This window comes from Phocoena phocoena, chromosome 3, assembly GCF_963924675.1.
Source record: "Phocoena phocoena chromosome 3, mPhoPho1.1, whole genome shotgun sequence".
Classification (NCBI taxonomy): domain Eukaryota; kingdom Metazoa; phylum Chordata; class Mammalia; order Artiodactyla; family Phocoenidae; genus Phocoena; species Phocoena phocoena.
The window spans coordinates 83926148-83950726 of NC_089221.1; the positions used below are offsets into that span (position 1 = coordinate 83926148).

Sequence of the window (24579 nt, forward strand, 5' to 3'; positions counted from 1 at the left end):
TGGTGATTTGGCCTTGCTGGAGAGTGAAATGCAAAGGGGTAAGTGGCAAGAAAGGAGAAGAGAGCTGGCACCCAGAGTGCTTATCAGCAGTAACCTGGTCAGATTTTCACTTCAGTCCTAGGCTTGAGTGCATGGGAAAGCTACCAGCCTTATGAAGAAAGATTAGGGTGTTAGGAGGCCAGGGCGAGCCTGGAAGGCGCTCTGGAAGGCCAGAATGAGTTCTTTTTTATATTTTTATTTTTTATTTTTTTGTGGTATGCGGGCCTCTCACTGTTGTGGCCTCTCCCGTTGCGGAGCACAGGCTCCGGACGCACAGGCTCAGCGGCCATGGCTCACGGGCCCAGTCGCTCTGCGGCATGTGGGATCCTCCCGGACCAGGGCACGAACCCGTGTCCCCTGCATCAGCAGGCCGACTCTCAACCACTGCGCCACCAGGGAAGCCCTGAGTTCTTTTTTAAATGTAAGCTTTATAACATTTTATAAATTAATATTCTGTGGAAAACAGAATATAACCCAATTAGAAATGTGTGTCCAGTATAAGCATAGTATTTGGTTACATGATTAAACTCTAAGACCAGATGGCCTGACAATGGCACTTGCTAATTTTGTTATCCTCACCAAGTTTCCAAACTTCTTTGACCTCCTCATCTATAAAATGGGATCATAATGGTTCCTATAAAGTTATCTGGTAAACACTCGATGTTAACTACTATCGTTATAGTTCCCGTAAAAGGCTTTAAAGTGATATAAATTCCCCTAAATGCAACCTTTTGCCATAGTTGCCCATAATATAAAGAATATGTTGGTTACTTTTCAAGGGTGTCAAAATTTCTTGTTATGTTTAGAAACAGAACTGTATTTATGTCTGTCATGTTGCCAGTGTACTTTTCCTAGTTATGCTCTGTTTCCTGTTCTCCACAGACTTTTTCATTATTCATAGTTCAGTTATACAGAGATAAACTGTAAGACCAAGTTCCTGCCCTTAAGGAAATTAGAATAGCAGCAACTAGAGATTTAGAGATTCCTCCTGGTCCTTTTTCTTTGTTTCTTTCTTTCTTTCATTGCCACATTTTTTCTATAGAGTTTTATTCCATAGAGAAAATTCTGCTGAGATTGTTGCAGAAATTTGCCACTTTTCTTCTAGATGTTTTGGCCCAGGGGAATCAAGAAAAGTGGCCTCTTCTTTACAGAGTTTCCGTAAGACTAGTAAGTTAGCTTACTAGTCTCCAACAATAACTCATTTCTCAAATTAGAAAACTCTTGCACTCACCACCTGAAGTTTGGAGCTGATATCTTAAAAAGGAGGCAAGAATTTCTTCCCAAGTGCATAATCTCTGTCTTTGAGTTGGAAAAATTTCCATGCTATAAACTATAAGCTCTTGGTGCATATAAGAAAACTAACAGGTATTATCAAGGATACAGATCACACACACACACGCATGCACACACACACACACACACACACACACACACTCACACACACATCCAGAGCTTGCTTCTACTCCTTCATCGCAGCCCTCAAAGTACACCTACAGTTAAGCATGTTCCTGGGAGTACAGCTGAACAATTCATTTTCCTTAGAGTGAATGTTTAATACTTATATTCTAAATGAGATGAATGAAACCGAGGGATCCTGTTTTTGACTCTCCATTATGTAAGGGTGAGCTCTAAGAAGTTTCTTCTCCAAATTTCTGGGGTTATATTAGTAAAATCAGATCACAAAATTCCAGTTAGAACCCTTAAAGAACAAATCATTTTCAGTAGCCAAGTTTTCCAGAAAGCTAAGGTTTTAATGCTCTAAGTACTATAGCCTTAAAACATTTTGGACAGAAATCTTTCCCAAATATATAATGCGTCTCATGAAATTAAAATAGGTGCAGATGTTAAATACCTAATGCTGTGCCCAACACAGAGCAGACTGGCAATAAATGTTAGTTGTCTTCCTTATCCCTTTCTCCCTTTCCTTCATAATTTTGGGATATCATTCTGGATATCAGCTACTGCACAATTATTTCCCTCCAAATTTTAGGAGTAGATAGAGTTTTTTCATCTTACTGGGCTTGTTGCCTTCTTCTATCTGCTTCTCTCTATTTTATGTAACTTCTTCTGTTGTCAAGCTACCACTTCAACTCATTTTAATTCAAACAGTGCAGCGCATGGAGGCAAAGATGAGTAAGAACAAAAGTTTGCCTTCATCCTATGGGGGCAATTGAAAATAAAACAGTAACTGTAATTACATGAGCCAGTATGGTCTGTGCAATAAGAGAGGGGGTTGAGAAGCAAACAAGACCACACTTAGTTTAGAAAAAGATTTCATGTTGCCAGATTGATTTCCTACAGGCCTCCTTCTGCCTTGTACTACATTGATGATATGGAATCTAGGCAGCTAAATTTTGTATAATTGTTTATAAATTTAGGGTAAACAGACTCTGAACTGAAACCCTTAGAGGGAACTTTTTGAATAAAATCATGGGAACCCAAGTGCCTGGACTTGGTAACCTTCAGATTTGATTTCTTCTTGTCCTCCTGTGTTGTTCCATTCTGGCTATGATCCGTTTTGGTGTGGCTTCTGAATAGCTTAGTTCCAGACAGGTGGGTGTTACTAGACATAGGTCATGCATTCGTGAAATGCGTGCTCCATACTTGTACACGTACACACACAGGGGCTCCTTCCTCGCCACCACTGAAGGAGTAGTAGGGTGAGCATGAGGGAAGGGGAGACAGTGGCAGGCAGAAGGGAAAACAGAGGACTCTGGAGGAATTCTAGTCCCACTATGACTCCTGCTGCATGTCTGCCTCTTAAAAGACTCTGCCGGGAAGCTACGGAAAAAGCTTTGAAATTGTGGGCCGGGGAAGAATCCCTTGCTAATGCATTTTTGAACAAGGTGGAGCATAGATCAGTGGCAGGGCAGCTACACTTCAAATTATTTCATTCCAGTATAAAGCAGACTGCTCTGACTTCAGTGTAATCATTAGAGGTGCTCTTGACTCCCTGATACCTGATTGCAGAGACAGTGGGAAACTGGTGGAATATTGCTCCCTGTTGCTGCCTGTGTTGTCTTTTCTAAATCTGTTGAAGTAGCTTCCTCCTGCATGCTTTCCAGGGAGATATATACCAAGCCTGCTTTTACTCTCTCCTCTGCAAAGTGAGGGATGCTATGGATCGGGGTATTTAAACCCAGGTATTTTCAGGTGTTCTGGATTACTTTCCATGTTTAAGAATCTCCTTTGAAATTCCAAATGTGGAGGGTGTTATTAATGATTCCCCTCCCCCAGGGAGATGCCTGAAAGCCATTGAGTCTCTACACTAGAGGAGACAGAGATGGCACCTTTCTAGCATTCAGCCTGGCCTTCTCTGAATAAGACCCTGACATGCACACATTCCAGCAAGCCTAATCCCTTCCGGCATATAGAAGGTTAGTTCTTAACATGGTATTTTGTTCCAGGGAACACATAATGTTTCCAAGTTCAACTCCAGGGACAGCCCTTTGGTCCCAGGAAGGGTGCACTTGACCTCAGTTTCCCTTTTCTCTCCCAAGGCTGGGATACCTGTGCCATGCAGCAAGTCTCCTTTCTTCCTTCCCCACCTCCCACTTTCTATTTGTCTAATATTCCTTGATGTAGGGGCACAGACTTTTATTCACATGCTTTGGGACAGATGCAATTTGGAGTTACGAACTTGAAACCTTTCTGAAAGGTTTTCAAGTACATAAATCATATATTACATTATATCACCTCTGGGCATCTGAGACACTATCCATAATCAAATATGCTAATATTCCTTTAGCAAAACGTTCAAATGGTCACACTACAAGGGATAAAGACAGACGTAAGTAGCATCACATCATTCAGATCGGATTTTGCTGCCAAACGCTGTGAAAAAAAACTTTAGGCTTCCAAAGCTTTTCAGGTTTCAGAATTGCAAATAGTTCTAGTATGGGAACAAAGAAACCTGTTCCTTAATACTTGAGTTAATTGGTTAAAATACTAACAAGGATTGGAGGACTCTGGATATATCTGAATATTTTCCCATTAAAATAATCTATCCCAAACTTTATTTTTCAGTTTTTGGAAAATACAAAAAGCCATTAAAAAGAAAAGTACAAAAGTTACTCACAATACCTAACTATTTAAAAATCTATAATATGAGGTGACAGTTACATATGATCTGTGAATATACTAAAATACCATTGAATTGTACACTTTAAAGGGGTGAATTGTAACGAATGTAAATTATATCTCAGTAAAGCTATTGAAGAAAAGGTATATGGATTCAAAAGAAAAAAAATCTATAATATACCTTCTTCAATCCCATCTTCCTTCTACCCCAACCCCGACCCCCAGGTAACTGAATTTATATCTGCCAGGTTTTCATATGCTTATCCCAGCATTTCTATATTATACTCACAGAAAGCACAGATATGTATGTATATCTGCACTTCTTTTTTGGACAAAATTCAGATCACACTCTCCACAGATCTGCATCTGCTGTTGTTTTTAATTTAACAACGTACTCTGGGATTTCTAAGGCAGCACATGGAAAGCTCTTTCATTATTTATAATGACTGCCTAGTATTCTGTTGTGTGGATATATTATAATTTATATATCCTGTTCCTCATTAAAGACATTTAAGTTCTGAGTTTTTTGCTATTACAAGCAATACTGCAGTGAACTTTAACGTTAGAAATGTTTTAGGTAACCATGTATTGCTACTGCAGGGTAGATTTCTAGAAATGGGATTTGGGGGTTATGGAGTGTTGAAACCTTAACGGATTCCACCAAATTACCTGATGCAACAGTTTTTCCAATTTACAATCCATAGTGAATGAGCAAACCTCATATCCTTACCTGCACTAGATGTTTTCACAGTTAAAACATTTTGCCCAGTGTTTACTTAAACCAAGGAACTCCTCTTACTGTTTCATTAAAAGGATTAGAATTAGCTGGAAGTTCTTAATAGAATTACCTCTATAGTACGTAGTCCATGTCCAGTCAAAATCTGATCTGTGGACTACTTGTGCCAGAATCTTCTTGGAGTGCTTTTTAAAATGAAAATTACTGGTTCCAACCAGACCTACTGAATCAAATGCACAAGAAGTAGAGGTTAGGCAGTGGTGTACTAGAGCTGATTCATATTGACCCGTAAGAGCCAATTGCTAATTTTCAGATAGTTAGTGAGCTGATTGTTAAGTGTAGCCCTGATTAAAAATAAAGGCAATAAATACTCAAAGGTCATCCTTCCCTATTTTACTACACTTTACTACTATCTTTGCTCTGGAGGGTATTTATGTCTATTGTATCTGTATCGTGGAAATACTATAAAATAGTGTGTCTTTCCAACCCAGTGTTCAGTAATGTCACATTGGTAGCTTGAAATTAACTGTAGTGGGAAAATTTACACCATCGAAATTGAAAAATGCTACAAATCAGTGCTTCATAAATTATTTTGTTGGTTGTTTAGATTTAAGAAAACAATGAAAAAAATATTAGTAATGCTGATTACTGTGAATAGCCAAAAATTTTGAAGAAATATTTTTTTCAGTATTCAAAAACTACTATCCAGTACTGCAAAGATTTTGCTCACTTTGTTGACGAGCAAGTGCAGTTCCAACATATATCTTTGTTTTTCAATAAACAAGGATATCAACAAACATTCTTGTCCAAACGACTCACTCGTCAGTTATAACCATAGGTTGGCTAGAGAAAAATTAAGGAAAAATTAAGGACATAGCTCTTTCCACTTCTAGGGGGCATTCATTTAGATATGGTGGTGGTGAGCCAACTTTGGCTTTGCAGAAGAGGGCAATATCCTAGGGGAGAAAGCAAAAATACAGACGGATCCCTAGAAGATCATCAAGCCCCACCTCACTGGACTCCTATAAGATTGGACTTTAATGTGAATCAGAAGTAAACTTTCTATCTGGTTTTAAAAAAATCAAAAAACAAAAACAAAATTAAGGAAATAATTCTGTGAAATTCAACTGGTTATATGGAATTTATGATAAAGAATATTATTTATTTTATTATTGTTTGTAAATTGTGTCCTACACATATTTTATATTAGTAAAACTATAATAAATGTATATTTACACACGCATGCATATTTTTTCAGAGAGCTTGTGTGTTACCAGCACATCACTGAGCCCAGCATTCTGAAATTTTAACAAGCTCCCCAGTTGATTTTTATGCAAACTAAAGTTTGACAACTGAGGAGCAAAGTTTCCTAGAGGATGGAAGTTACTTCTACATTTTTTTTTTCCTGTACTACAGGTGTATCAGGGAAATCTCCTGGGGCTTGGGACATGAGCAGAATAATTTGCATTTATCAAAATAAGTATAATTAAATCCCAATCCTCCTAAGAAAAGGGGTGCTTTGAAAGAAGAAAATGCCTTTACTGTCTGGTTATTCTAGCCCATTTTTATTTCACTTAGAAATTTGAAGGAGAGTTTATATTTATTCTTAAGTTTTTCACAAAATTTGGTGTTTGGATTTAAAATGCTATTTTACTATTATGGTGGAAGACACAACGCATGTATGACTTTCTTGGACACACTCCTCTTCATATATAGGGATGCAAATCTTCCTTCTTGACACTTAATCTAGATAAACCTTTTTGAGCAATGAACAAAAATAAGTTATATTCTTCCATTTTTTTACATTTTTGATTTTTAAGTGGAATATATGGGGTGACAGGGACTAGAAAATGAAAGGCAGAGACCATGAGACCAACTCGGAGAGAGATATGGTTGGCAAGAAGGTAACATTCAACCTGCATGAAATTCCACAGCCTCTTAGGCCTTTTCAGATAAAGGGAAGAGATTGCAACATGGCTGAAAAGGCATTATTGAAAACAAAACCATGACTTTGATTTCCTTTTCTTCTGAAAATAGTAAAAACCGTACATCTTATGTGTTATATACTAATTCATTTTTAAAGCACTTGTTTTTAACACAGAGACTGAGTCTTTGGAGTGATAGAAGGAGAGCAGTGTGACTGGAAGGGACCATCTAGCCCTGCCCCTCTATTTTAGAGAAATGGAAATCGATACTCAGAAAGGTTAAGTGACTTGCCAGAGGTGGTATAGCTACTAGTCCAATGGTATTAAAAGCTAAAAGAATTTAATTTGTGTTGAATTTCTAATGTGTAGTTTATCAAAGTTCATGTCCTAACTATATAAAACAAATAATGGAGTCAGTCCTTCTAAAAATCCTTTGAACCACTAGGAAGGAAGAGGAATGAAATTATCCTTGCACAATAGAATAAATATGACTAAAGATTGGAGTTGCTTACCTCATCTCATTTATGCCTTTTCATTCTGATGTATGAAGGAATCCACTTCCCTTATGTAGGGATATTTCTACACCAGGTTACTTGATAATCCCACTGATTTCAGAAGAATTATAATAGGATGTTCTTCATGTTCTTCTCTAACCTTAATTATACACAAGCAGCTTGTTGTGAGTCATGGGAATGATTTTAGGACTATTCAGTGCCTCTCAAATGATCCAAAAGAAGGCTATTATCCTGAAATATTTTTTGGCTTTTGCCAGTGTAAGCTCCCTGATTCTCTAGCTTCCTGCATTTCAATTTTGTTAATCATCTTCAGTTTGGAAGACTAATGGTCCTTATTCATCTCATTCATTCCATGGGACACCTGTTTATTTTAATACCTAAATATGGTCATTAAGTATCAGGAATTGCATTTTCATTCATTTGGTTATGAAAAGATATGTAAAGCACTGCAGTATTATTGCTTTTTAAAGAATATATTCAGAATGTTCTTTTTTCCTTAAAATGTATTTTTTAGAGCAATGTAGCATTGAACAATATAATGTTTAGCTTAAGTGATGTCTTTTAGGGAAAAAAAGTTTCCCTAATACTATTTAGTTTCTCACATTTCGCTTTTATTTTCTAGTTGTTTTTGAGACAACCTTATACTTTACCTTCATTTACCCCTTTGCAGCTCATGATTTTTTAATCACCCATAATTATTAACTCTTTTTTTGAAACTGGTCAGGGTACATAATCATTAACTAATTACTTTCATTTAAATTAATAGCGGATAATATTTTATTTTTTAACCAAAAGAAATTAAGAGGAAAAATAAAGTTACTTGCTCATGGGTTCACATCAAAATTAGGAGATCCAAGGCATTTTTTCACACACTCCACAAATACTCAGGCTGGTTTCCACACCCTGTCCCTCACTAATCCCCTCATTGCTTTGGCATGTTTACGTTTGTTTACTGTGTTCTAGGAAGTACGGTAAAAGACGGAAGTCATTAGAAAGGCTAGGATTTGTACGTTCTATTTCCTATTTTCTATTAATTCTTTTTTTATGTTAGTTGACTGTCTTACGTGTAAAATGAGAGAGATACCCTAACTAAATATGTGACCAAAAAGACATTTGATGAAAACCATTCAAATATGACATCTCATGACATTTATAAAATAACTGTTAGAAAAATAAAATCCAACCTTCCTTAGGCCTGGAAGAGACCCTTCTAACCTCCCTCTTTCTGCCAACAAAACATTGCTCTCCTCTTCATCCCATTTGGAAACCCTTTGTCCTGCTCCCTGTTTCTTCTCATTCTATATTAATTCTTCTTTTCTCCATCTTTGAAAATTTTCCAGAGACTGTCTTCTTGTACGGATATCTCCCCTACCCAACACTTTTCTAGCTCCAATTCTTTGCAAGTATTCCTTACCCTTGTTTCCCCAACTTAAGTGTAATGTATCTATCACCTATAATAACAGAAAGGAGAATAAAATCTGAGCAGTAACTGCAAACCCTTCTAAACAAACCCTTTATCTTACATTATGAAGATTTGCTTAAGGTCTCAGGGAATTTTGAGAGATAATTTGGGTCACTGAGCAGTTTCAGCGTTTTCCGTACTACTTCTCAACTCACACGTGCTTTATGAAGATTAACTTTATTAATCCTCATACCAATTACAACGTAAACGTATTGAATGACTGAAAATTAATGCCAAGCCAAATATATGAGCTATAATATTCAAAGTATATTTCCTAATTAATACCGAGGACTACATGCATGCATAATTATATGTAAATTAGCTACTTCGAATTTATTTTTTCATTGAAGAACCAAAATCAGTACACGATATAGTATTTTAAGCTGATGAAGATAATTGGGTTGAAAATACAGCCACTGATTTTAGGTTGAGCTTCAAAAAGCATATATTCCAATTAAATTACCGCTTTTGCAGACTATAAACTTCCTGTTTGCAAAACAAAACAGGATGTTATTGCCACTAGGTTACCCTCTCTTTGCTTATCATTCATGAGCACTTAGAGGTTTAAGTTAAATAAAAGATGAAGAATACACTGTTGCACAAAGTAGTTGAGAATTCCAAAGGGGGTGAAAGGTAAACCTTTTATGTATATAAAAAATATCCTCCAGACAATTCAAAAATTCATAATGGAGCATTTTATATGAGAAATATGATTTTTAGCTTTATATTTCAAATTGAATTTAAAACTTTCTTTGATTAAAACTCTTAAAGTTCCTTTTCATTCCATTACTTATTCTCCTGGTACCTTTACTGTGGCTCCTAGACTTTTGCAGTTACCTTCTGCCCTCAGTAGGGAGAACAGACAATAATTGGGAGAATGCAAAAGAAAATTTAGACTTTCAATTAACAAATGAATATATATTAAAAACTGAGATGCAGAAGGAAAAAGTGGTTGATAGGACTTTTCACTGAGAGAAAGGGGAAATAATAAAATAACTCTTAGTAATCAGATATAATATTTTAAAAATTGCTGACCAAAGCCCATGAAGCTAGTGGACAAGCTAGTTAAAGGTGCCAGAAGACAGCACCTTCGGAAAGGCAAATAAATGTTCAAATATGCTGTGTACACAAAATAAAGATTTAAAACTTAATGCCTCAGGAAGGGGCCACAAGTGGAGGGTTTTTGCTTCTTGATTTGGGTGCTGGTTAAAGGAGTGTGTTCGTTTTTTTAAATTCCTGAGGCTGTAACTTCTGATTTGTGCAATTTTCTGTATATTATATAGTTCAACGAAAAGTTCAAAAAACAATCATTAATTTAAAAACTCTATTAATGCATATATGTGGAACCTAGAAAAATGGTACAGATGAACCGGTTTGCAGGGCAGAAATTGAGACACAGATGTAGAGAACAAATGTATGGACACCAAGCGGGGAAAGTGGCGGGGAGGTGGGGGTGGGGGTGTGATGAATTGGGAGATTGGGATTGACATGTATACGCTGATGTGTATAAAATTGATGACTAATAAGAACCTGCTGTATAAAATAAAATAAAATTGAAAAATTTTTAAAAAAAGAAGTAATCACCATGTCAAGTGTTTAATACCTTTCACTTCCACCTTGAAAAGCATGGATATTAAAGTGCTAATATAATTTAAAAAAAAAAACCTCTGTGCCACGTTTTTAAAAATTCTGTATTTACCTAGAATTCATGGGTTTTTGTCTTTTAATTTTACTTTCTTGGAAGTATGATTCTGGAGCAGGCTCATAATTCTGAGAGAAGAAATAGTATAAATCATAAGCTTCACTATGGATTTTTTTCTTTGCATTCATAAAAGATGGAAAGAGGAAAGTGCTCTGACATTAGTACCACTGCAACATTCTCCACACACAGAGCGATTATAAAAGCTCGTTGGTGAGCCTGCCTGCCTGCCTTCCATTTGATCTCTTTTGGGAACAGCACAGGCCATCATTTGTGAAAGTCGTCTTCTTGCAGGATGGATAAAATGCATTTTCTCTTCCTTGCCACAGGACAAATGGAAGCTAGTAATTTCTAGTCCCACAGCAGTGAGTACAAAATCAAAAAGAGGCTAACTCACTGCAGTGACAGCTTCAAAAGGAATTCTTTTTTGAAGTTTTTTTTTTTTGGTAGTGCTGGTTTATTTAGCACCAAGGCTTGTCTGCTAAGCCAGCTTTCAGCAGCCCCCAGGAAAACCTCTGTGCAGTTTGTGTCATGTATTAACAGTGCACCTATTTCAGTTATATTTGCTAGGCAGATACACGTTTGCCGTGACAGCTTAAGGTGTTAGTGCTTTTTGAGTGGAGACTATTTTATATCAATGTATCTGTAACTGGAGAGTCCTGATACGAAAATATGTTTTCAGTGATTTCTCTAGGAGAAATTTGGTGACTGAGAATTTGTTTTGAGGAAACTCTAACAAAACACTTTAATATATGCATTTCTGGTTAATTTGGAGAATCATCTTTTTACTGAGTATTATTAAGTGACTCTAGGACCTGCATTTATAATCCAGTGGTACCAAAAAACAATAAAGGAGCTGTGTCTTACCTTCATTAAAACCAGGGTTTCATTCAGTGTGCCTGTACCCAGAATGAACGCGAGACCCTTATCTGCTATTCCCTCTGCGGTTTCCTATTTGCCTCTTGTGCTTGTGTCCATCTCTCTGCTGCTGCAGGGTTTCAAATGTACAGAAATAACCTTTTCTTATATAACAACACAGTCCAACTATATAGAAATAACATTTTTAAAAATCAACATGGCCCAACTGACAAAACTGACAACAATTGCTCCAGTGCCAAGAAAACTGGCTGTGTCCGATCTATTAAGAGACCTCACTCTCCACTCTCCTATGGGATTTTCCAAGTAATTTTGACTCTATGAAATTTTTCCTGACTATAGAAATGAATCCCCAAGTAATCTCCTATTCTTCGTCACCTTGGGAGCCATGATTTAATCTCAGCAAAGTCCCATCAATTGATCTGTCCCATCAATTTAATGTTATTAATTGAGAACAAAGAACCATAAGGTAAAGATCAAACCAGCTTAACAGTCAAATAGTTATTACAAAATCTGTGTACATATATTATTGAAAAAATATTGGTGTGTATTATACCCTTGATTCATTCTTGTCTGTTAATTCAAGATAGGCAGAAAGTCAAGAAGATGGTCTTTAAATTATGTCAGAACACTCTGAGAGGGTGGAAAGGTATGATACAGTTTACTGTTTGCTCACAAATTTCCTAAAATACATTTTTATTATTAAAGATGTTACTTCTTTGTTTTTCATAATACTTGGCAATGGTTCCAGGCATGCTTTTTCAGTACTTCCATAAGGAAAGGGTCCATCATCTAAAACTGTGGGTGAGATAGTAGATAATGGGTGTGCTTTATCCTTTATCTTTATCTTCTGAGGAGAGTGCAGTGAATTAAAATCCACTCTACAACTGTCTTTCTGAAGGACTTTTCCAGTTAGTGGGATGTAGTGTATAACAACACATTGGTTCCCTCAGGATTGATGATTAACCTGTTTTTTTTAATTGAAGCAGGAAACAACCTGGACAAGATGAGCTCATGAAGTGTATCTCTTGAGGGAAAGATTAGGAGAGATCAACAGACTTCTAAGGACCTAAGATGTAATAGGTTATTATCATGCATTATTCTACATACTTACTTTACTACTTAGCTATGAATCTAGGCAGGAACTAAAAGCTATTATTAGAAAAGCAAGCTAAATAGTATGGAATGGATAACCTCATATCCCATGCATTCACCTCCCATTAAGAGAAATGTACTTCCTACTTAAGTGGATATCCTTAAGTACCACTGGTTACTTATCAATTCTTGCTTAATTCCTTTATTTTAACTTCAGGACATTTCATAGATAAAATGCTTTGGAAGTCTCTAAGAAATAGAACTCTTTTTTTTACGTAAATAATGTTTACTAAATACTAACATTCGAGAATTAGTTTTGATACCCAGGTGTGTCATCAGTGAGCTGAATTGCTTTGGCCAACACCCAGTCTCGGTAGCCTCTTTTCCCCTGTCTATAAAGTGCAAGATTTGAACTCCTTCATCTCCAGGGTCCCTTCCAATTCTGAAATTCTATGAGTCTATATATTTGATAAAATACCTTGCTGTGGTTATACATCTCTGCCTAAGCAGAGGAGAGCAATTTCTCGAAAAAGAGAAACTGAGACCCTAGTGGAGCGAGCGGTCATCCAGTTTTCATCTTACTCAAGATTAGATTTGGGTTGAGTGCTATTTTCAAGTTTCATCCAGTGTCTGTAAATACTTGTTTCTTTCATCATCAGACTACTCTTCGGAAGTCTTACCACTCAACCAACAGTATTGCAGTACCCTCCTATGCCATGATATGCTTCTAAGGCATTATTAGACTTGATTTTACATTTCTTTTTAAAAATGATTCTCTTAATGTTTTCACTGTTAATATCTTTACCATTACAAAAGCTTCTAGTACATACATATGACATTATACTGGACGGTAATGACATAAAATGAAATATACCTCCCAGTGTCATCTGATACCTATCTGGTGAATGGAGTTTCATCATCATATCTTGAAATCAATCAGGCTAAAAGTATTTCTCACTGAAAGAGAACAGCAATCATGAAAGATCCCTTTAACAGTGGGTTCAATCCTCTGTAAACACAGAACATTAATAGCTAAAAGTCAAGTATTCACCAGTATACCTTGGAGAGAGAGTGCACCTATAGCCCAGTACAGTGAAAGAACAATCTGTTTTTGAAGCAGAAGACTAAAATAAAGATACCTGGAAAGAAGAGCTGTCAGAATTTTTGCATAATGATAGCTGTACAGGATAAATGAATAAACATAGATTAAAAAAACAATTTCAGTATCAATATAAAAATTGCCTCACTCTTTTTTCTACAAACACAGAATCCTGTTGAACTAACTTCTTCTGGCCCAGAACTCAGAAAGAAGCAGGTTGTCTTGAGTCTGGTCAAGGGGACCTTTATTGCTAAAAGTCATGGAAGGCCTTTGAAACAATGTATTATCAACTTCTTTGAGATCCTACTGTCCCTAATCCAAGAATTTCATTTTAGCCAGACCGTGATGTTTATGTCTTACTACAATTTCACTATATCACTGATGACTCTCTTCTGTATCTCCCTAGGTCATACCTTTCTGAATCAGCATTTCTATTTACATTTTGAAAATATCTATTTTGTGCAATATCTTTAACATACCATTTCAATTCTAATTCCTTTTTTAACTGTCTCCTTACTCATTTAATATTCCCATGTTTTCCCCCTTTTTTCTATTCCTGTTGATAAGTTGGAAAAATTTGATGTGCTTTAGTTTCTTCAGTTAAAGAAATTCCTGACCTATAACTATGAAAATATATTTCTTAAAAGTAAAATATTCATGTGCTGAAATTTTTTGGAATCTACCAATAAGAAGAAGAAGAACTAATATTTATTGGATTTTTTCTATGCTCCAAATAGAGTGCTACATTCTTTACATATTATAGATTGTCTCATTTATAGACTGGAGTTTCTTAGTGGTATCAATATTGATCACGAGTACTAATCTACCAAGTATTAAATAGATAACTTTCTAGATCCTGCTCGTTTTAAACAAAGGAACTCATTGAGCACCTAGTTGAAACTGGTCATGATCTTGTAAAGCAGTATGGTCAAATAACTGTGTGTGATGAAAATGTAAAAATTAATTCCAAACTTTCCACCCAACAAATCTTACATATTGTATGTTGTAAATGTACAATATTTATGCTGAAATATAAATCAGGGAATAGTCCTCATTTCCTGTTCTGCCTTTCATTAGGACAAATTCAATCCTGTGATTTCAGGCCATTTTAGTTATTTCACTCATTGCTGTCCGATCTTTATTTAAGCTGTGGGATTCCACTTCTCTGGTTCTTCGGCTCTGCATTAATTTTCCCATCTATTTCCTCTCCTCTCTTTTGTTTACTTTTATTCTAGTCACAGAATTAGTCTTTTTGACTAGCTTTTTCAGCCAGCATATGATTTTGATACTCTGAGTTCATTTTCTCTATGTTTCTTAACTATCTCAGTTCTGATTTCGTTTTTCATCTTATGTGGTAAAATATTAGCAGAAGCACTGATGTGTTTCTTTATGGTAATAAACCTTTAAAGTCTCATCCATTTTAAGAGACAGATTTCATTTATAGCCTAGTGAATTGAAATGAATTAATTCTTATGAGGCTTCATATCTTGTGGCTGAAGCACTGTGTTACAATAGAAGGGCAAGCAAGTCAGAGCACACTGGGAAATCATCAGTAAAATATGCAAAACTAGCTGAAGTTTCTGAGTTCACCAGAAGGAAGATCAGTGTGGAGGTTATGGAAATAATAATGCATCACTGTGGTAAAGATCATGTTGGAGTTAAAGGGTCATAATCTTCACACCAAACACTTGGCTGAAATATGCTTCTCTCCAAAGCTGCCACTTGCTATAGGAATAGCTGTGGTCCGAGAGCCCTCCAGACTTCGAGACAGCCTTGTTTGAGGGAGTTCAAGTTGCTCCTGCTGGGACTTCTCACTGTGTATATATACAAACACATGGGCTCTTTAGGTCAAACTGTAGAAAGTCGAACTAGAAGAAATCACAATGATTTACAATAATAAAATTTGATTTTGAAATAATGACTCTATGAAATAGCAATTGACTGAAATGATGTCTAAAATGTATATGAATATGCTTTATAAGTATTTTCTTTACTTTGTGATAACTGCTAGAATTTTTCTCAACTAAAGTATCATTGTTAAAATGTTTATCCATGGGCTTCCCTGGTGGCACAGTGGTTGAGAGTCCACCTGCCAATGCAGGGGACGTGGGTTCGCGCCCCAATCCAGGAAGATCCCACATGCTGCGGAGTGGCTGGGCCCGTGAGCCATGGCCACTGAGCCTGTGCGTCCAGAGCCTGTGCTCCGCAATGGGAGAGGCCACAACAGTGAGAGGCCTGCGTACCACAAAAAAAAAAAAAAATGTTTATCCATTACTAAGTAACAGAATTTCCTCAGGTCACACAGTTAGTAGTGTAATTCTATTACCCCATGGATAAATAATGATGATTATCTAAAGTGTAAAGCATAGTATCTACACACTCATACACACAGGCACACATACACACAGCAGTTTTTAGAATGCCTCATTTTTTGCTGACTCAGTGGATCAGATTGACAAGATAAATTTGATGTAAACAACTCTATTTAGGGTGGCTCTTAAGTGTATTTCTTCACTAATTTTCCTTCTGTATATTTTGATTTCTGGAGTTTTTTGTAAAACAGGTAAGATTTTCACTTTGGATCTGTGTATATTCACCAGCCCTCTACCCATATAAGATTTACATTCTCTAAGACAAAACTTAGAGTCTCTAAAATTCAGTTTTCCCCAAAGTCATTATGTTATAATACATTAAGTCAGAAGTTCAGTATATTTTTCTCCAGAATGTGTTGAACATCTCATATTACTACTTGAGTTTTTAGCTGATTTGTTATTATTGTGTGATACCCTTGACTTTCTTACAGAATATGGCATGTAGTTGATAAACATGTGGGATCAAAAGAAAACCTGGTACTTTGTCTTTGCACTGGAGTGGTGAGACTGTGGCTCACTTTTTAATCTCTACAGGGAAGCAAACAGACAACAATTATATAGAAATTATTTAATTGGCTATTTGCTATTATTTAATTTAGAGAAAACTTTGATGTGTGCTTAGAAAATGTCTTCAAATTAAAATTTGTTTTTGACTTATTTTCATGCTTTTCTTTGACTAAAAATCTACTCAATTTAGACAGTTCTAATGAAGAACATTAACAGGAAGATGCCTTGTTACTGGCAATAGCTGGCATGTTACTATTAGTAACACTCCTGCTACTCTTAATTTGGTGACACATTTCAGCTTTAATAATAAACTTATTTAATAGTTCCTGAAATGTGTTAACTTATTTATTTTTCCCATTTACTTTTTTCTTAAGTCATGGTAAATAAAATCAGCCAAGTTGGATATCAAAATGTGATGAACTTGATTCTTTCAACACAAGGATATAATGTAAAACCAAGAGACAGTTCTCATTGTACATAGAACTTTTTGCTTGGATGGACATGGTAGGGAGAAAACAAGCTCTCACTTGATATTGTTAATTAAAATAAAAAATTACAAAATCTGACATTAAGTAATTAGTGAGTAATCTGTAAGTGCTAGGTAATGTGCTAGGTGGACACCTTATATGATCCTGTCCTGCATTGCTTAAAATCTTCCAGTGGCTTCTTTGCAGACAGAAAATAAAACCCAGGCTCTTAACACACTCTGCATGGCCCGGACAGTCTCCAGCCTCTTAACCACCATATCCTTCCTGGGCCACAGTAAATAAAAAAGCTACCCAGTGTCATATTATCCTGTTGAGTTCACTGTGTGACATTATCATGTTTATGTATTTGGTGTTTTGTTTTTCCCTGTCCCACCCACCCTATTTCCCTATCTCCTCCACTTCCGTTAGAGCATAAGCACCATGAGAGCAGGAATTTTGAACGTACTGTTTTTCACTGAATCCCCATTGTGTAGAACAGCGCCTGAGTATAGCAATTTATCAGTGAATATTAACTGAATGAATGGATGAGTACCATTTCTCAAAATAGCCTTAGAAGATAGATATGACATTGTTTATATACAGGAGAAATGTTTTCTGAAAACAACCAAGCTAATTAGGTGAGTCTGGAGTTTAGAATTCGTTTGGTATGAATTAATGGTATACTTTCCACTATTCTCATTTTATTTTATTTAATTTATTTTTGGCTGCATTGGGTCTTCGTTGCTGCGCACGGGCTTTCTCTAGTTGTGGCAAGTGGGGGCTACTCTTCGTTGTGGTGTGCGGGCTTCTCCTTGGAGGTGGCTTCTCGTTGCGGAGCACGGGCTCTATGCGTGCAGGCTTCAATAGTTGTGGCGCACGGGCTTCAGTAGTTGTGGCTTGCGGGCTCTAAAGTGCAGGCTCAGTAGTTGTGGCACACAGGCTTAGTTGCTCCATGGCATGTGAGATCTTCCCGGACCAGGGCTCGAACCCTAGTTCCCTGCATTGACAGGCGGATTCTTATCCACTGCGCCACCAGGGAAGTCCTATCCACTCTTCTCTTTTGATCAGTGGAGATATTTAGGTAATTCTGGGTAAATTCTATGGCTAATCATTTTGCAAGTAGTACAGACTAGGCATATTTACTAAATCTCAATCAGTACATTTAGGAAAACTTGGTTCTCAAAAAATAAAAATTTTTTTAATTAATTTAAAAAATACTGTTATCCTTTCTATATTTAAAAGCATAGGCAAAAATTAAGATAAACCTGTAATTTATTCTTTTTGCTATTATTTTCTCCTCATCTATTTAAAACTCAATTGAAATTTAAAAAAAAAGAACAGTGAAATTATTATGAAAATAAAATCTCACTGAAATTGATTTAGGAGATTGGATAAAGTCCCTTTGTAAAATGACAAAAATAAATCCAACTGATTAAATATAAAATATTTATCATTGAATTTATTTCTGTGTTGTTTTTAAGATCAAGCTTAATACTATACAGAGACATTTCCTTTGTGTTTTATTACCAAAGTATTAAACATGATTTGTTATATTTTCTTTCTAAACTTTATCTATGGTAAATAAAAATGCATATTTTGTTAGTTACCTGTTATTATGTATTTTTATGTGAAGCTACGTTTGCTTTTCTCATGAGAATTACAGATGAAACGAAAAAATTTTCTTGAATTATTGCATGTGCTGTTATTAGTATACTTCACTTTTTAAATAATTAATTCATTTACTTATTTATTTTTGGCTGTGTTGGGTCTTCGTTGCTGCATGCAGGCTTTCTCTAGTTGTGGCGAGCAGAGCTACTCTTCGTTGCAGTGCGTGGGCTTCTCATTGCAGTAGCTTCTCTTGTTGAGGAGCATGGGCTCTAGGCAAGCAAGCTTCAGTAGTTGTGGCTCATGGGCTCTAGAGCACAGGCTCAGTAGTTGTGGCACACCAGCTTAGTTGCTCCGTGGCATGTGGGATCTTCCCGGACCAGGGCTCGAACCCGTGTCCTCTGCATTGGCAGGCAGATTCTTAACAACTGCGCCACCAAGGAAGTCCAGTATATTTCACCTCTTAATTTCTCATATAAGTCTATCAATTTTGCACACACATACACAATAGTTACATTAAAATCAACTCTTAAAGTTGAGATACAGAGTTTTATAATTGCTAGAATAAAATGTGAAATAGAAAGGATTTAACATATACAGAAATGGAAGGAATGAGTAAGTCTGAGTTACTCTTCATGGTCTCTGTGGTTAGAGATCAGCAACTTCAAAAGATCAGAATTTGGATGAGTAATTAAAATTTTTACCTTCTTTCTATTTGGAGAAGACGAAGAAAGAAGAGAGAAGATTTGTAAGAGGTCTCTGAAGTGTCCTTGGCAAAGATGCAGATACTTAGCAGCTCTCAACTGATGTTAGGGTGTAAAAAGAATGCACATCAGGTTCCTGTTTAGAAGGTCGGAATGAACAAGGCGTAGAAACCAAATAAGATGATCCCTATACATCAATTTGAGACATTACAGACTCTAAAAAATGGTTATATCTTGAAAGCCCAAATTATGGACTACTTCAGTTTTTGAAAAGTAGAAAAGCTAGTTGTTTGGAGCCCCATGGAACAAACCATTCAGTTTACAAACTTTTCTGGATGTTTCAACAATACAGATAATGCATAGAGAGAAGCCACAGCTTTCTTCTGTGAGCTTATGACTAGTATTTAGTGTATCTGCAGGAAAGCAGATAACTAGTCAGTTTGATGAGTCAAGAAAAAAAGCTACAGACTGCTTGAAATGATAGGTTTGTTGTTGCTCTGGGATACATTGGAAATAAATGGATTTTATGAATATGAAAGTACTCTGTAAACTATAAAACACCATACAAATGAAGTATGTAGGGTTTTTTATGTAGTATTGGGTTGTGATTAGTTAACGTTTTTAGTTTGAAATCCATTTTTCACATTTTTATATTTAAGATGTGTATTTTGTGTGTGTGTTTTCAGATAATCACAAAGACTGCTCTGGTGTTTCCTTACACCTTACACGCCTGCCGTAAGTACTACTGTTATCCTAGCTGAGTGACAACTTTAAGACCTTCAAGAGCTTAAAAGTGGGAAATCCACTGTGCTAGTTACCTATTGCTGTATAACAAATTATTCTAAACGTAGTGGCTTAAAACAACGAATATTGTCTCCTTTTCCTGTGGCTCAGGAATTTGGGCACAGCTTAGCTAGGTGCTAGGGCTGGCAGTCTCGCACAAAGGCTGCAGTCAAAGTCTCGGCCACGGTTTCAGCCATCTGGAGACTTGACCGAGGAGGATTCGCTTCCAAGATCTCTCATGTGGCTATTGACGGGATTCAATTCCTTGCTGGCTGTGGGCTGGAGGACTCCCTCCTTTCCTCCCCGTGTAGGCTCTAAACAGGGCAGCTCACAGCATGGCAGCTGGTGTCCATCACAGCTAGCAAGGGAGAAAGCAAGAGGGTGAGCAGGATGGAAGCCAGAGAGTCATTTTGTATCCTCATTTCAGAAGTTACTGAATATAATATATAAGCCTGATAGGTGAAGAAAATAGTTAACAACAAATCTTCATACTCTGAACCCAGCGGAGAAAAAAAAGAAGTCATTTTTGCTATATTCTGTTTGTTAGAAATAACAAAGTACTGGGTCTGGTTACTAGGTCCAGCCCACATCAAGGGAAGAAGATTGGACAAGGGCACGAATGTCAGAGCTGTGGGTCTTTGGGAGCTGTATAGATCAGGGTTCTCCAGAGAAACTGAACTAACAGAATGTATGAGAGAGAGAGAATGAAAGAGAAAGAGAAATTGAGATTTACTTTAAGGAATAGACCCACACAATTGTCCGATCTGGCAAGTCTGAAATATTCAAGGCAGGCTGGCAGGTGGGAAATCCTGGCAGGAATCAATATTGCAATCTTGGGTCCAAAGACAGTCTGGAGGCAGAATTTCTTCCTCTTCCCGGGACCTCAGTCTTTTCCCTTAAGAGACCCACCCACGTTGTGGACCATAATCTGCTTTACCCAAAGTCAGTGTTTTAAATATCAACTACTTCTTAAAAAATACCTTCACAGCAACATCTGAATTAGTGCTTGACCAAACAACTGGGCACTGCAGCCTAGCCAACTTGACATATACAATTAACCATCACAGGAGCTACTAAGAGACTGCCTTCCACATTTACTGTGCCACAAAAATGTGTATTATTTGCCCAAGAAAGTAGAGTTTTCTCCAGAAAAAAATATATATTCTACCTCTTTTACCATATTATTTTAATTTTCACATGAATCATATTTTACAGACCAATGTATTGAAGTATACCTTATTTTTCCAAGGCAATAGTTTTGACTTTGCAAATAGTTGAGATAAATATTACTGTTTTCTTCAGACAGCCTTTAATTGCTGGCATGTACCTTATGATGTCTGTTGACACTGTTATACCAGCAGGAGAGAAAGGTGAGTAATGATCTTTCAGAATTACCGTTACCTCATTACCTAATCTTTAAGAATGGATTTACAGTATATTTTTCAAAACACTTGAAATGACCAATATTTTTGAGTCCCTGAAAAATACACCAGTTCTTTATTATCCTTGGAGTTAAAATAGGTTTTTGTATTATTCCAAGCCAGTAGTTTATTATTTTCCAGTTTTTATGCTAAGAATTGAGGCCCATGGGTAAGTAGAGGGTTATACAAATTAAAGAATAATTCTTGAGTATTTTACAAATCAATCATCCATTCTTCTGATGCCAGAAACAAATTTCATATCATACTGTGGCATAAACTACTGCAGAGAATATCAGATTCAGAATCAAAAGCCAGCAAATCCAGGTGCAACTCAAGTCTTTGAACACAGATTTACTGGGCTTATTTCTCCATTTGTAAAATGGGGATAATAATAGCTGATTTCTCCTAAACTTACAAAAAGCTATTGGAATAAATATAATATTATTCATCAGTATATCTTATCCTTTGGTGAAAGTGTCATATTAAATATTGTTTGTTTGTTCTTACTGGGAATCTTTTAAAGTTAATGACAAGTATGATCTCATTACTTTTCATTGGCTTATTTTAAAAGACGTTTATTGAATAGCTACTATGTGTTAGTCTGCAAGGAAGGAGAAGTATATGAAATGTTTCCTTCTCAACAGGAACTGTCAATCTTGTTGTCTTAGGTATCTGTAATCAATTTTTCAAAAATCCTTCTGTTCTAAAAATAAAAACAAATGTTTAAGCTTTTTCAACTGTGTAAATTTCGTGATAAAGATATCAAATTAAGCCTATGTTTTCACTGTTGATTTGGCCTAGTCATTTTGTTTATGAGTGAAATAAAATATGAAGGTAAGGGGTTCTTAACTCATCTTAGTAAAGTAGCTGGCACATAATAAGTGCTTAATATCTGCTGAGTGTATGTTTACTCAAAACCCCCATGCTTAGCTACTTGTGAATACTCTATACATACTTTTAGTCAAGAATAATGTTATTTTCCAGTTGAATAGTGACTTTTTTCTGTGTTTTCATTTCTAACAGTGGTGAATTCTGATATTTCATGCCATTATAAAAAGTATCCAATGCATGTCTTTGCCTACAGAGTTCACACTCACCATTTAGGTAAGAACTTTAAACTACATATTAGATGATATACCACTGTCCTTGCTAATGCTATAAATGTAAAATGTAAATTATATTTGACCTTAAATCTGTTTCAGTGAAAGAGATTTTGTGCAATACCTTAAAATTCTGCATGTTTTTTGATCATATTGTTTTCATGAAAATGCCTAGCATTTGGAGTTCTGAAAATATTCATATTTTATTTTGAAATAAGAAAAATAATGCCTTTTATTTTTCTAATACCTTATATAATTATAATTTGTGTTCATTACAGGTAAGGTAGTAAGTGGATACAGAGTAAGAAATGGACAGTGGACACTGATTGGACACCAAAGCCCCCAGCTGCCACAGGTGTGTAGAATCTAGTACAATTTTGAGAGAAAAAAATATTAATCAGATAGTAATTTTAAAAACCCTCATAGAGCCCTTGTGAGTTTCTCTAGGATCTAAACATCTCTAAATCTACCTTTACTGTATATCTAAGTTGTGTATAACCTCTTTTCCAACTTGATGGTTTCCTTATCAGTTCTCTTAATATTTCTAAGCAGGGTGGTGAAGTGTGTGTTCATCCTCTCTACCCAGGGTGCCCCAAGCCTCACGTTATTAAGGCATGTGGTTCTGGGTTTTATTGAGAATTTTAATGAATCATTGTATTTGTCTTCTTTGCAGGCTTTCTACCCTGTAGAACACCCAGTAGATGTTAGTTTCGGTGACATACTGGCTGCAAGATGTGTATTCACTGGTGAAGGAAGGACAGAAGCCACACACATTGGGTATGATTTCACAAATTCCACTATTTAAAATGATTTTCATTAGGACAAGGCATGAGTATAGGTGACAGTTATCTTTGTGAATGAATGGCAGGCACATTTTTCTCTATTATGAACAATTACAACAAACTATAGCATTTTATGATTTTAGAACTGATTGATTTAGATAAACTCCAGAACATGTGCTTACTTTTTCATGCTTCCTTTCTTCCTGCTTATTCAAGACCTTCAGGATCACACCTCTACATATTATAGTTGCCACAAGAGTGTGTATTACTTCCTGTACATCTTAATAAAGAAAAATATAATGATTATAATTTTTTTTTCTCAAGTGTCCTTTTGCCCTGTGTTCAACTTTAGGTGATTATATAGGTTTTGCATGTAGTGGTGGCCCTTAATTATTCAGAACCATTGATTTTTTTCTACCTGTTAAAACTTTTGTGTATTCATTGTTTTCCAGATAAGAAACCAAATGAGAATAATACTATGCAGTACCTTTTCCATAAGAGAATGTTGAATTTTAAAATAATTTTCAAAATACTGAGCTGCTTTGAAATAAGTATACTTTATAACACCAAGTAAATTTTTCAAAACACTATGAATTGTTTCAAAAAAGGTTTGCCTAAATTAAAAATGAAAGATAAAGTCTCTTATCATTTCTTTCTGTTAGAAAAGAACCAAGGAGCCTCCTTTCCATATTAAACTAGGTTATAAAATATTTATGATGCCACCTAGAAGATGGAGCTTTAAACCATTTATCTTTTGATCAAAGAGAAGTTACAGAGAATAGGCATCTGAAAATATGCATTAGATGCACAGAAGATGATTCTTACGATGAAAACACTAGCTATTGGTTGTCAGGGGAAACAGAAAAGGTACTGATGCAGGTAAAAGAAAAAAAAAGCATTTGAGATGGTGGAATAGGACTTTTTTATGTCAGTCTAAAAGGGTTTTGTATTAATAAGCATCACTTTTAAGGCTAAAGATAAAACATATAGAAAAAAGTCATCAAGTTATATTAAATAAGAAGTTTTTAACAGCTTTGCTTTTGGATGACTCTGATAAATTTGGGAAGGAGACTTGAGTAAAGCAATAAAATTATTGAGTTACATAAAATGGTAACAAAAGGACTGACAAAGTAGACATAATTAGATTTGAAAAGTCTAATAATTCACTTATTAACAATCTTTAAATACATGAAGTGTAGAGCGTCTGGAACTTAACTTAAACGCCATTGGTTATTTTATTAACCTTTGAAATAGATAAACAAAGGATTAAAAAAAACCCTTTCAACACATTCTTTGTACTAGCTTACAAGTT

At 35.8% G+C, this 24579-nt stretch overlaps 1 protein-coding gene across 11 annotated transcripts in view; it reads left to right on the forward strand.

The window, feature by feature from the left end:
- Positions 1-24579, forward strand: part of PAM (peptidylglycine alpha-amidating monooxygenase) — a 152086-nt gene that overhangs the window by 66847 nt on the left and 60660 nt on the right. For all 11 annotated transcript variants that reach the window (XM_065874294.1, XM_065874292.1, XM_065874293.1 and 8 more), the window contains exons 7-11: positions 19868-19916; positions 21267-21334; positions 22409-22489; positions 22764-22840; positions 23159-23262. In XM_065874294.1, coding sequence (XP_065730366.1) covers positions 19868-19916; positions 21267-21334; positions 22409-22489; positions 22764-22840; positions 23159-23262 — 379 coding nt within the window. The remainder of the gene's footprint in view (positions 1-19867; positions 19917-21266; positions 21335-22408; positions 22490-22763; positions 22841-23158; positions 23263-24579) is intronic.